Source organism: Dipteris shenzhenensis, chromosome 13 (genome assembly GCF_047967505.1).
Source record: "Dipteris shenzhenensis isolate YYH24624 ecotype China chromosome 13, Dip_SZ_1.0, whole genome shotgun sequence".
NCBI classification, from domain to species: Eukaryota; Viridiplantae; Streptophyta; class Polypodiopsida; order Gleicheniales; family Dipteridaceae; genus Dipteris; species Dipteris shenzhenensis.
Window position 1 is genome coordinate 47,348,544 of NC_141608.1, and position 14,224 is coordinate 47,362,767.

The 14,224-nt window shown below is 43.7% G+C and overlaps 1 protein-coding gene across 1 annotated transcript; it reads right to left on the minus strand.

Annotated features, from left to right (window-relative positions):
- Positions 1-1,457: 1,457 nt before the first annotated feature.
- Positions 1,458-13,635, minus strand: LOC147895496 (serine/threonine-protein kinase Nek5-like). The gene is made up of 14 exons (XM_087383792.1): positions 12,438-13,635; positions 12,292-12,358; positions 12,109-12,174; positions 11,398-11,444; positions 11,232-11,277; positions 11,019-11,099; positions 10,528-10,570; positions 10,363-10,412; positions 5,588-5,669; positions 5,427-5,476; positions 4,717-4,790; positions 4,271-4,322; positions 3,495-4,169; positions 1,458-3,378 (listed from the first exon to the last, which is right to left on the minus strand). Exons 1-14 carry the CDS (start codon positions 12,521-12,523, stop codon positions 1,927-1,929), a joined length of 2,871 nt encoding a protein of 956 aa, XP_087239918.1. The 5' UTR covers positions 12,524-13,635; the 3' UTR covers positions 1,458-1,926.
- Between the last annotated feature and the right edge of the window lie 589 nt (positions 13,636-14,224).

Below are 14,224 nucleotides of genomic sequence, written 5' to 3' on the forward strand. Positions count from 1 at the left end.
TTGTGCGTGGGCCATCACTGGGACAAAGGGCAGGAAAGGGAAGAGGACAGAAACGTGAGAGGGGGATGAGCCATTGCTGCTCAACTACCTGGGAGGCAATGATAAAGATGATTAAGAGCTTGCAAGCTAAAGCTTTGTCGGGTAGAGGCCACTCAATATTGAGATGATCATTTGCTGCCTCCCCTCATCAAAGTTTGAAGAGGTGTTCTCGCTTGATTTATTTACAGAAGTTACAAGTTGAAAACATGTAATTCACAAAATAAGTTCTATTTTTAATACGATTATAAGATAATAGGAGATTGCTTAGTTTATCCTCTGTACCTATACAACACAAGCATAATATGTTACTCACAAAATACGCCATACAGGCACACATATTCATGTTCTATAACTGAAGGACCTAGTACTTCTGCGGGAAAAATGTCCCTTGACAGCCTGCCCTACCCAACCTTGCCCTGATAAACCTCTATTTGATGGGACATGAATTTGAACAGGCTTGTGGAAAGGAAGCAAATGCTAGGAGCTCAATCAGACACAGAGAGCAGCAGTCTGGTTAGAGAAATAGTGGTTGTGGTCATGGATAAAAGTATGTTACAGAACAAACGTCTAGAAAGATAATCAAATAGAGCATGTGCCTCAGCACCAGATCCTTTTGCAGGGGTTAAAAAGACAACGTAAAATTGGACCTGATGATTTGCTAGTCTTATCAAACCCTCAACATCTCTGTTATTATTATTAAAAATTAAAAAAAATAAAATAAAATAAAACCCTCAACATCCAATCAGAAAACTCAAAAGCAGTACCTTACACAAAAGATCATGTTTGTAATCATCTGTAAGACTGACCACGTCCTGGAATGTAGAAAGCTAAAGGTGCACAGGCCCCTAGTTTCCTGCATCATGCAACATACGATTGACAATGATTTTCCTTAAGAGCTATCAATTTTTGGTGGGAAACACAACTCACGATCCCAGCTAACCCCTGAGCAATATATAGCTGCCAGCACACCAGTTCTTGATGAGCATACGATTGGGAACCTCATATAAACAAAAGTTTTGACCTTATGGAAGTCACCACGAGGTGGTACAAGGGTATTTGGCAAAGACACACTAGTAACATAGCCACCATGGTATGGTACATGGGTCTTTGGCAAAGATACACGAGTCATGTCGACAAATTTAAAGAAGCCACTCTCTTCCACAGTTACAGTTCCTGAAAATTAGACACCATCTTTTTAAAATGGTAACGTTTTCAAACACAAACATGTGCCAAAAACTATCTAGGTGAAAACAAAACATAGGCAGGTTTAACCTGATGAACGTCAAATTACACACCATCAACCATATGCACATCTACTCTGAAAATTCCAGCGACTGTCTCAGTAGTGAAGGGAGGTTGTAGATCGTTGTAAAATCAGTCTTTTCTTCAGAAAAATTACTCAGAACCAAGGACTGCCCAAACCGGTCTCCAACGAATCATGTGCATGCTTTTAAATATGGTTAGCATAGCTTTATGAGACACGAGCAAAATCTCAGCACAACCCTTTGAAAGAATCACATAAAATGCGCGAGTACAACTACATTCATCCTTAGCAATGAGGCGTGCAGCAATAGGTAACTCAGCTGCAAGCATGCACAATCGTCCAAGGAAAGACCCAAAGGCAAAGAGACAGCCAGAGTGATTCAAATGCAAGCGGGTGTAAACCTCAAAAAGAGAAGCAAATACAAAAATTCAAAAGCACACAAAACGGAATACAAACAGTAAAGCCTGCCTACAAGATCAATAGGGAAAACACAGACGAACAGGCTGCTGAATAAAAAGAGCGAAGCCAAGGCAGCTTCCCTGTACTAAGGTTATGGACAGGGTTACAGATTTTACAACAAATCGAGCATGGATATAGTCTACAGAGGGAGAGAGCGAGGAAGATCAGAGGATGTCCCCATTCTCAGAGGAAGATCGGTAGTGATCATCTCCAAGCATGCCCTTAAGGCTTTTGGTGAGCCAGATTGCAGTCTCTCTAGGGGAGACTTGCCCTTTGCCAAAGGGCTTTAGGACAATGCCCAGTTCATCTAGCCTGTGCTGCTGTAGCAGCTGGGCACATAGCTCCAGCAGCCCCTCCAATGCCTCAGCCCTCTGCTTGTAAGATGTAACGTCTAATCCCTTGGCTGCATGATCTTCCCCCCCTACTTCCTTGTGCAGCAGGCTTGGGCACTGCTGGGACATGCTGTTGCTGCTCTTGTTGCTGCTTGTGGTGACTGTTGTCCCTGTGGGGACCGACAAGAAGTCTATCTCGGATCTCTGTTTCTCCAACGAAGACTCTGTATCTACGCTGCTAGCATGCTCTCTCTGCCCAAATTCTCCCTCTTGCTGCTCAACTCCAAGTCGAAATGTGCTGTGCCTGATCACATGGATCACATCATTAAATGCCGGCCTCACATGCACCGGCAGCTTCTCACTTATCTGGATAGTCCCCTTCTCCTGAGTCTTGTCCTCGTGGTGCTCCATGATGCCATGATCGATAGCCATAAGCTTGTAACTCGAAGCTGGGAAAGCTCGACCTTTGTTAGAATCCTGCGTACAAATGACTCTGCTGTGGCTGCTCTGCTTCCCATTGGATGCAACTACAGGAATGACTTCTTCATCCTCAGAAATCTCTGAGGTGTTGACTGTGCTGTGGCTGCTCTGTTTCCCATTGGATGCAACTACAGGAATGATGTCTTCATCGTCGGAAATCTCTGAGGTGTAGGCTGGTTCAGGCATCTTTCCATTATCTACGAGCTTTTCTTTACACTGGCAGTCATCCGTAGACAAGGGAAACTCAGGTATCAGGTCTAGCCGTGGAGCATTTACAGACACATTGGGGGACACTTCATCTATAAGACACGGTGCCTGCGTCACATCAAGGGCATCACTCTCACCAAGACCGTGCACAGAAGCGTGCATGATGCAGCCATTATCATAGTAACTATGATTCACAGTGATGAGTGAACTAAGATTTGATGCTGCATCCTGATTGGAGCTTCCTAATCCTTCACCACATGGAGGCTGCACATTATCAATGGTTATCCCATTGGAACTTTCCCAAAAAGTATTTGTGGGTTTCACCTGCAGACTACTAGCTGTTTCCTCAAGCTCTAGAGCCTCTGCAGCTTCCAAGGCACTCGTGGGCTGAGAGTTTTGAGATTCTTGGGGAGACGTTCTCCGAGTGTTTGAAGGTCGAAGGGAGCTCTTTCGCGGTAATGAACTGACAGCTCCAAACTGGGGTTGGCGCTGCTTGCTGGTTGTTTTCTCTTCACCTGCATGTCGAAGAAGTGGAAGACCTGAAGTTGGACCATCTGTTCTTTGCTTAATCCTTGGTGAAGCTTCCACAATTGGGGGCTGCATATGCACAGACAAGACCAAAGCAGCATCAACTTCAGTAACTGAATGAGCATCATCCTCCTGGAAGGGGTGAACTGAAAGGTCTATTGCAGAGATATTCATCCTAAGCTTACAGAGTGCTTCTGCTGGTGCGGTGATGGTTGGGATCTCTTCGTGGATGGTGCCTGCGCTCGTTGTGTCCTTTCATCTTTTTCACCTTTCTCTCTTGCTGGACCAGCAGCAGCAGTAACAGGGCTAGTGCGTTGAACTGGAGGAGAATCCTTCTTGGGTTGTATCAATGGCTTCTCATTTCCGAGATCTTTGTCTGTCCTCAATCTGGTGTGCCTTCTTCCTGAATCTGAGTCTGAGTCTTGTCGCTGGAGAGCAACTCCGTGATTACTCCGGGAGGCAACGCTTGTCCCTGAAGCAGGGTTAGTGGTTGCAGTATCACAATCCTGTTGGTTGATACTAATTGGGAAGACTGGACTAGAAGAACCATTTCCAATGCTTTCAAATGGCCATGAATGTTCATCAAGGCTACCGCAGTCGAGCAGATCATCATTCTGAAGTATTTGTCCAGCCCCACTTTCTGAGTCGAGTGCCCTCTGAGGGCTCCTTTGCCCACTTGCATCAAAGCCTTTACCATCGCTACTGAGTCGAAAGCTATTATGTTGTTCATGGACCTCTTGGCGATCGAAAAGACGGTGTCTCAAAGAGCGATTTGGAGAGGGACAGATGACGCTGCATGACTGCAACTTGCACTGACCCACATAGGTTTGTACTAGAGGATGCTTTAAAATTTCAGCTGCCTGAAATCAGTTGAAGCTCAAATGAGATTTGCTGGCTCAAGTTTCAAAAACAAGGAAATGTTTAATGAGCCATGAAAGCTTTAAGACTTTAATAAACTCACTGATGGTCTTTGCTCTGGATTCTTCCTTAGCATGCTCTTGATAATCACTTTCCTGAAACATGAACACTTCAAGTTACCAACAAAGCAACAATCATTTGGATTCCACATATGTATTTATGTGTGTGCGTGCACACATGTGCGCATGCATATACGTGTGCGCGCAAATTTGGCCCACACCCCAATCTTCTTTGACTGAGAAATTCCAGACCCTGTGGCATGTGCCTTAAACGAGTTTTCTTGAGTTCACATGTTTGGTCTTGCCATTCGACTAAAGACCATGCACTATTACCTGATAGTGGCATGCATATCTGCTTTATGTTACAAAAGCATCCTACCCTTCATATGCAGTGCTGCAAAGGGAACCTTACTACAGAAAATGGATTGCAAACCACATAATCAAGGCACATCCCTACTTTTAACTGCACAAATTTTCATTTAAAACTTACAAAGCAGGAGAGTACAGACTGGGCAGGGGACCGACAGATGATCTGTTTATTTTGTTGATAAGACCAGCCATATCCTGGAAAGAAAAAAAACGGATCTCAGATTATAAGGACATGGCTCACAGCAATGGATTTTTCAAGTGTCATGTATTCGCATTTGGCATTCTGCTACACAAGTTTCAATGAGTTAAGATACAAGATAACTTCATTGGAAAAAGAAAAACTACTAGTTATCTCTATATGAATCAAGGAAAAACCCCAAACTCATCATAAACACAAAGCGGAAACCCCAGTCTTTGACCTTGAAGTCCCCCAAGGTCGCAAACCATGAATTTCCTCCATCGCATTCACACCGACTTCATCAGTATTCGATGGAAGTTGTTCTATGTTTGCTTGCATGCGTGCAGTTTGTTGTGTGAATGTGTGGGAGCATGCATACATGACGCCTGGGTGGTGGGGCCTTTGTGTTCTGGTGAGCATGGGACATCCTCATATGGAGTGATGACAGATTTTCTCATGGTGAAGACTACTACTATAGAGAAAGATCAATTAAAAATCATCCAAGCTTGCTTTATTTAGATCGATCGCATCTGAAGATGACATTAATCCCTCCCATATAAAACAGCTTTAACAGAAGGTAGCTGATAAAAAATGTACATGAAAAAGCGAAAGAGCCATTGCACAGAAAGAAGAGAAAGCAGGAGCAGACTTACAAAAGCTTTAAAAGCAGGTTTATGAGCAGCCATCTCATAAATGCAACAACCTGTAGATACAATTTTGGCAATAAAGTAGTCAAACTTTCCAGAATATCATTGATTGTCCATTCAAGCACTCAATCTCAAAGCAGAGTATGCCAACACTGGAAGTAGAGTACCTAGTGACCAGATGTCTGACTTGAACCCATATGGTATATCAGCCAGAAGTTCAGGACACATGTAATTTGGAGTCCCCACCACCTTCATAAAATTCATTATGACAAATAAGGCTCCCAAATCATCAAAAAATAGTTTAAATCTTAATGCTGATAAAGTATCACTATTAGCCGTTCATCTCAGCTAAGAAAATAAAGAAAGTGGTCACATCAATTTCACATGGTAGAAGCTGACGTTTGAATGAGAGATTAGTTTGAACCTTGACACAAAAAAGAAAATATATGCTCAAAATTATATCAAATGTCTGAAATGTTGTCGTACTAGTAGCAGAGCAAGTAATAATTCAGCATTGTAGTAGAAGAAAGAATATCTTAGCTCAAACACGTGCCTTTGAAGATAAATCCTAATGCATGATAATGATAACAGTGGCCTAGCTTCAAAACTAATGCCTCAACCGAAAGCAAACTACAACTCTAGAGTACACATTGATAGATCTAACATTGATATATCTTCAAAAGCTAACGCATCAACAAAAAACAAGCTATGAATGTAGAGCAAGCATTGACTACTCTAAACACATATTAAGTGTCATATGAAACTTTGGGATACCAAAGTAAATGTGGGAGTTTTTACTCATACATCAAAAGCAACTCAATACATGAAAATGCAGCTGGGGGTTTAACTCACATACAGATCAAAAGCAACTACATAAAGCTCAATGAAAGAAGCAACAGCACTACAAAGCATATGATACATAAGGAAACGAGTGAATGGTGTTGCTTGTATGACGATGTATCATCAGTTGGGCAATCAAAACTCAAGACTTACACAATTATCTAAGCATGCAGGTAAAGAATACACCTTCAAAATCGGCCATCTCTATGTGAGGGTCAATTAAAGAAGAAGCAGCGCTCGAAAACATATGATACGGAAGCAAACGACTGATCAAATCTATACAATATTGCTCCTTTTATAGGCTACTCCTATTAATGAACATAAGAAGCATCACGCATGACAGAAAATCCATCCGACAAAAGCTACAAAGTAGGTACAAGCAGGGCAGCTTGTCAGGGCATCTGCAGCCCGTGGACATGCTGAGCTGCCACGCAGGCAGCCAGCACAGCAGCCACGTCAGCTGCCATGTAAGAAGCCAACGCAGCAGCCATGTCAGCAGCCACGCAGTGCATTCTAGCATCCATGCACCTTACAGGCGAGGCGGTCACCTAGTGGCTCAAGTGGCAAAAGGACCACTATGATGCAAACAACGAGGCACCTCTACACAGATGGATGGAGCTCGTGAAAAAGACCTCCGATCATGGTTCCTACCACCCCAATACGTGGACAAGCTTCAGAGTCAGTTATACGAGCTACGCCAAGGAGACACCGAGACGGTAAATCATTATGCCAACAAGTTATGTTACATCCAAAGTTTTCGGCCACGGGATTATGAGTGTGCATACGAGCTTGCTCAGAACTTTGAGCTCATGCACAAGGGTCGAGGACCCAAGCATTTCAATAGTAAGAAGCCCCAGAATTCCACGCCAAGAGATGGTGGGAAGAAATCCAGCAATGGGCAACAGAAGAAAAACTAGACAACAAAGGACAGCAATGGCTATGGGAGGTACTTGGATGCAGCAACTCGAGCTACCTAATGCCACAGAAAACCGATGCTTCCATTGTCACGTATAGGATCACATCAAGCAAGATTGCCCGCACTTCAAGAAGCTTTAGGCAGAAGGAGCCGTGTCAGCTGGTTCTTCTACAGCTTTGACTCCGGCCAAGACTACCTCAGTTGTTATAGAGGAGATTGAAGATTAGTAGGAGAAACCTCAGCAATTTTCCACTATGTTTCAGTTCTACGGTAAGATTGACGGCCAGAAAGTCCTCATTCTTGCAGATTCAGGAAGTTCTGAGGACATCATTTCCACCAAACCCGCTCAGCGAGCTAGGTTGAATCTCACCCCCTCAGATACTGAATGGGGCATTCACAGGACAGCAAGTGGAGAGCAACGCGATGGCTGCAGCAGCCACTCTGAAAGTAGGAGGTTGGGCAAATACCCGTATATTCAGGGTCACACCGACTTAGGCAACGGACATCATCTTGGAAGCCTGATGGTGGCACCAATTTGAAGTTCGCCCTGACTATAACAGTACCAGATGTGGAGCAGGCCGAGGTCATTGAACCTGAGCAAATCTTATTTCATCGGTTGAAAAGGGGGACAAGCAATCGACAACGCTTATATGCAGTCAAGTTCAAGCACAAGGGCTCCCACGAGGCACCATGGGTGGAAGATGATTTTTTCACAAATTATCCAGACCTCCTCGCAGCGTACGAGGAGCATACCCTAGTCCAAGTTTCAGCAGAAGGGGATGTCACGGGCATCTGCATCCCATGGACATGCTAAGCTGCCACACAGGCAGCCACGTCAGCTGCCACAAGCATAGGGCCACGTAAGCGGACAGCAGACAGGCGCAACGTCAGCATGATGATGTCAGCAGCCACATGGCAGTCAATGGATTGCAAGTCGGTGCAGCAGCCTCTTCCAGTCGGTTGCAGCAGGCTGCCCAGTTGGCTGAATCTGGGTCCCAAGAGCCCTATAAAAGGGCAAGCCTTTTGTCCTCATTCTTCATCCTCCTCAACGAGCTCTAGCCTCAGCCAGCAGCAGCATTTGAGACCAGGATCAGAGCAGGAGAAGGCTGCAGCAGACCAGCAGCCCTTCCAGCCCTTCAGTTAGTCTACAGTAGTCCTTAGTTCTCACTCTTTTGTAGTGAGGGATTCCCCTCCATATAGTACTTGTCTATTAACAGTCGTATTCAGCCCTCTAGGCCAGACATTGTTCATTATTCATTTCCCTCTCCGGAGGCCCACTATATTCTCTCCCTCTGATTCTCACACTCACTGCACAATTCCACTTGTTTTGAGTGCATCATTCTTTCGGTTCAGATAGTAGTTGATTTGTATGGGGATTCTCAAGCATTAATAGAAGTTTCCTTTCTTTGCGCAAAAAAAAGTTCAGATAGTGGTGAGCAAGAGGGAGAAGTGAGGCCCTTGTTACACAGCTATAAAAGCTTTTTGCGTCCACCAACCCCCGGCACACACAAAAATAGTATTCGTCAGACAAACATGGCAGACAAAGTAACTAAATCCATCTGCAAGGTGCCAAAAAATTGTTCCAAACAACGGTCATCGCAAGCCAGACAATCCAGGAAGCACATTCTTTAGAGACAGGTCAGCCTTGAAAAGCATCTTGCCTCTATAATTACAGGCCTAGCAATTGGAGACCATTGACGTTTCAGAAGCTGAGTCCGCTTGTTACTTGAGGTAGAACGTTGACAGAGACTGCAACATGGAGCTCGCAAACAAGAAGGCATTTACCAATTCTAAAACAAGGAAGGGTTACCGTAAAAGTCCAAGGCTAGCCGAAATGTGTAAACCAAAAAAAGAAGCATTCTTCAAAAGACAATGATACTTCAGACAATGAGAGCAAGAAAAGAAGAAAAAATGATATTACTATGATCAGCCCCGGACATATAATGCATGACTACAAAAAGAAGAACGTGGAGAAGGAACAGCTGAACCAAATAGAAGAAGGTAGAGAAGGAAGTGGAACCAAAGAAAAATAGAAGATCTATTCTTGGTGGTTGACATTAAATTTATTGATCAAGTTATTGCATTGCTCATGTCCCTTGTTCAACAATGGCCACAAGATTCAATTTCATTTATGAGGATGAAGGATAAATAAGGTTGTTCAAATTGCGCTGAGAATGAGGCCATTTTTGCACCAAGAAAGATGAGGATGTGGAAGGCCACTCCAAGACAAAGTGTGAGGCAATGGGCAGAAACGACTCATGCCTGAGCTCAAAGATTCATGATGATGCCAACCTCATTATACTTTAAGGAGGAACCTAGCTTGCTACATAAAAGGTAACAAAAATATTGAAGTTAGTTGCATGCATTGGTCACAATGTTTGTTCAAGTGGAGGGAGAAGCCTTCCGACCACACTTGGCATCTAGAGCCTTTTGCTTGTTGGCTCATGATGTTAGTGTCATAGATTCTCAAAAGATGGTGACGCTAAGGGAGGTAGGTGAAAAAGGATTTTCCAAGGTGTTTCATGGGTGTGATGAAAATTTGGTTGAACACTCTGTGTCAAAGATCAGGGAGCCACGAGAACAAGAGGCATTACAGCTTGCCTTGGTGGACTCAGGAGTCAAATCTAAGTGGTACTTGGTGAGTGCTTGCTTTCAGAGACAATTAGCATGGTCCACACCTCTCTGAGCAAGCAAGTAAACGAGGCATATTAGCGAATATGTCAGCAAATAAGGAGAGTACCATGATGACAAAGCACAACCACCATGATGACAAATAGGGGGGGGGGGCCAATTGGTCAAACCATGATGACAAAGCAGAACCAGATCATAGCCTAGAACCATGTTTGCAGCAAAGACAACAGGATCATGCTTAGACTAACAAAGAGCTCACAAAGGTAAGATGCTTCAACTAACAAAGAGCACAAAACAAAGAATCTCACGGAATCTGGGTAAACAGCACAAACTGATTATTATTTATTTTCTATTTTTCAAATATGAATAATAAGAGGTAGCTCGGACATGCACCCTCACCACCTCTCTTTAGTAAGACGGGCTGCACACTTTTAAGTTGTCTAAACTAAAATTCACGTCTTCACTCTCAAAAATTACTCAGAAATGATGCTTTGTCGAAAGAAAGTCATTTCGTTTGGAGACCAGATCTACAATGCTAGTGAAAAATTTGCTTACAGATGATGCCAAGTCATCCTCATTCAGCATCTTCGCTAGCCCAAAGTCCCCTGCACAATGCTTGAAGCTATCAGTGGCCAGTTCCATTTCAGATAAAACCATACACGAGAACTGTTGATTCTTGCCTTATAGATACTGAGCGTAACTGAGATCAGCAATACCCACCAAGGCGAATATCCTGCTCTTTGGTCAAAAATATATTGGAGCACTGCATAGCATAAGACAGCAAGCAATAAATTGCTTAATGAGGCAACTCCCACTGCCACGCCTTGCACCGAGGAGCAAAGAGAGCTTAAATTTAAAATTTTTATCATCAGTTTGTCTTACTATTTTCTCCTGATAGTACCCCTATCTGGGAGCTATGACCTCTTTTCATCTCTACTGTTTTGCTACAATTCAAAGATCACTAACACTCTAATAATGTCCTTTTTGTTGCATTCAACAAATTTTGACAAACCAGAACGGTATATGTATTGGGCTGAAAACAAGAAAACTGACACAACACATATGTATCAGACAAAAAACCCGCAAAACACATTTTAGCTGTTTCCCAAAGCCTTCTAATTCATTTGTGATGAGCCAGTAAGACGGGGGAAAATGTGCTGATAGAGAATGAGCTTTATAGCTGGATATACCCATCATAGAAAAGGAGTTACCTTCAAATCCCGATGTAGAATGTGATTGGAATGAAGATAGTCAACTGCCAACAATAGCTGCACAAACCACTTGCATAATTTCTGAAAATTTGGAACAATTAGGAGCGTATTAAAACCTGAGCATTATCATCTTTTGAAATAGCCATTGTCGAGCATGATTTTAAAAATCAGGCAGCATGTTCAAGCACTTTCATAAAAAGTAGCTGGCCCGACCTCTTCTGAAAAGAGAACTCCACTCTGTTTCCTGATAGTTTCAGCCCTACATATTACACCAAAGAGAAATAAAACAAAGCTGTTTATACTGTGAATTAAGGTACCAGAACTTCTGTGTATAACTTATAGCAAATTTCACAGAATCGTCAATTCCCAGTACACTTACATGTCACCACCTTCGCAATATCCTGTAACAATGCAAACATAACAACCCTGCAACGCAAAAACTGGAACAGATCAACTTCTTGAGCTGCCAGTTTCTTGATCAAGTAGCAATGAGAACAAACTTATCCAAATACTTCCTCACTTCGGAGATCACATTAGAGGTGTGTAATTGCTATCAAGCAAAAAGCTCATCCTTGGTTCCAAACTCGGACAATATGCTATGTTCACTTCACAAGTGCACTCGCACAGCTATGTACAAGGTTCATGCATGTTGAATGCAGAAAATTATAGCCCACACAGGCGCTAAATTACTCTCACCATTCCAAAGGCACAGGGGAGACTCAATCAATGACGAATAGCGAGCAGTGCATTCATCACAAAAATATTCAACCACAACCATCACTCACGGAACGAAATTCCAAGATATATAGTAAGAGAACGTAGGTATTGGGAAACCACCAAGGCAAAATGAACCACAATGCAACACTGACAAAATTTTGCCAAAAGTTATACTAATACTACAATGTGAGCCACAAAGGAACTGAGTAGCCGCTCTACGATCTACTAGCGGCGTTTTTAGAGTAGATGTACGTGAACGTTAAGGAAATAAGGCAGCAGTCAAAACCTATAAAAACCACGAGTTGTTCTTGCAGTACTACTATAATGTGGCAACAACCAAACCACAAGTGGTCGCAGGGAAAGGTTAACTCACTTTCTCTATCCACGACTCCTTATATTCCACGATGAAAGGGTGCTGTACTTTCGATACAAGATCCATCTGCGGTAACATGATCCAATTAGTAACCCCTAAGCCCACAGGGTTTGGTAATTTGTGTTTTTGGTCTTGTATGAAGCTCAAAAGGCAAACATAGGGAACGTCGAAACTCGAACATACCTCCTGATGAGCAGATCTCCTGCATCTATCAGTCTGCCGGGCCAGACGAATCTTCTTGAGCACATACCTGCAACGCAGCAGTCACAACATCAGCCATGATATCACAGCTTGTGCGACAACCAATCGTTAATACTCAGTGAGCTTACTTCTTCTTCTCGGCCTTGTGATTGACGAGAATGGCCGAGCCAAATGCTCCCCTCCCAACTTGCTCCATAATCTCGTATTGGTCCATTACGTTGCGATGGTCGCTTCACCGTCGATCCTGCTCTCAAGAGCGTACGTTTCTTCAAATTGACTTGCGCCCACACAAGAACGAATGGACCATCGGGTGTGGTTAGTGGATGAGCATTAAGCCGATGCAAGTAAAACCTGCCGCGCACACGCGGTACATAACTCGATCGGGTACGCAGCGGTTTCTCTGTTGCTTTGAAGGCTTGAAGTGCTTTAAAGAAACCGACGACCACCTTGCGAATTGAGCCGTATTTGGTGAGAACGGCGCTTGAATCATTCTCGTTCAGGCGGTTGAGAAGCTATGTTCTTTGTGCCAGTTCATTGACAGGACATTTCTCAGGAACGCCGAGACATCAAGTGAAGAAGAAATTGTTGGCGATCGACAAAGTGCAGAGCGAGAAGAAGCCCGGGGGAGCAATGCCCATGTACTGGAAGCTTGTAGTTCTCAGTATGCGCACCGAGACGGCATTGTGGGCGATCCGAATAAAGCAAGCTGCGAGAATTTCAAGTTGCGGAAACCAATGCGAGGAGAACGGAGGGGGAGGTGCATTGTACAGTACGATTGAGAGGGCAAGCAAATGATGAAGCTGAGGAAGGTGAAGCAGAGCGCATGCAGAGTGTCCGGAGGAGAAGAAAGGAGGCAATGGGAAGAATGATGAGGGAGGAGGAAGCAGCAGGAAGAGAAAGCAGAGGAAGAGATGGAATAGGAAGAACAAAGAAAGCTATGAAGAACAGAGAAAGCTATGAGGGAGAAAGGAAGGAAAAAGAAAGAAGGAAAGCAAGGTCTATGGAGGAGGAGGAGGAGCTAGTGGGGGCCGTGGGAATGGCAGTGCAGCTGGCCTTTCCCATGTGGCCTTTCTGCACAAAAAAGCTTGTAAGCTGTAGCCCTTGTCGGCTTGTTGTTCGCATCCCGCTTCATCACCTTGCAAAATTGCACAGTCTCATCGACTTCTTCCTTCATCCAATTGTCCTTTCTTTCTTTCATCCGGAAGAGCAACTTTTGAGCAAGGTAAAGGGAAAGGAGCAGGAAGAAAGTTGACACGGGAAGGAACAACAGGGAGAAAATTTGAAACAGATCCAAGAGATGGAATCCACCAGGAACAAAATTTTCAATGTGGGCATCAAGTTTTTCAGCGTGGGCAACTGAATCTTTAATGTAGACAACTGCTGTGGGACAACTGCATCGTGGTTAATCTCTAGCGATTGCACAACGGATCCTCAATTTCACGGTACCAAAAATTTCAGAGCCTGCGAAAAGGATCCTCGATTTCTCGACGCCAAATAATTCAGAGCTGCACACAAAATCATGGGCGACCTGCTAGCAACTCCGTTATGGCATCCTTCAAGATGATGAGAGCTGAATTGATACTGTGGCATGAAGATGTAAGTAGCAAACTCTATTCTTTATTCGAAGGACTTTTGACTGATGGCGCTCTCCTGGCTGCCCTTAATACCTTTTGTGCCAATACAGTTGTTTTTCATGTGTTTGCCCATATCCTCGTGCATGGGGATCGGTGTGGCGCACATGGAATGACCACCTCGGGTGGTGATTCAATATTATGGTGATGGGCAATTATAGGTAGGGGAAACAAAATCGTTTCTAGGATTTGCTCTACAAGCCTCAACTCTCCATGCACACCTCGAGAGTTACCAAAATGACATTCAACTATCAACTCTCTCTCTTCATCTTTAGTTTAAGATT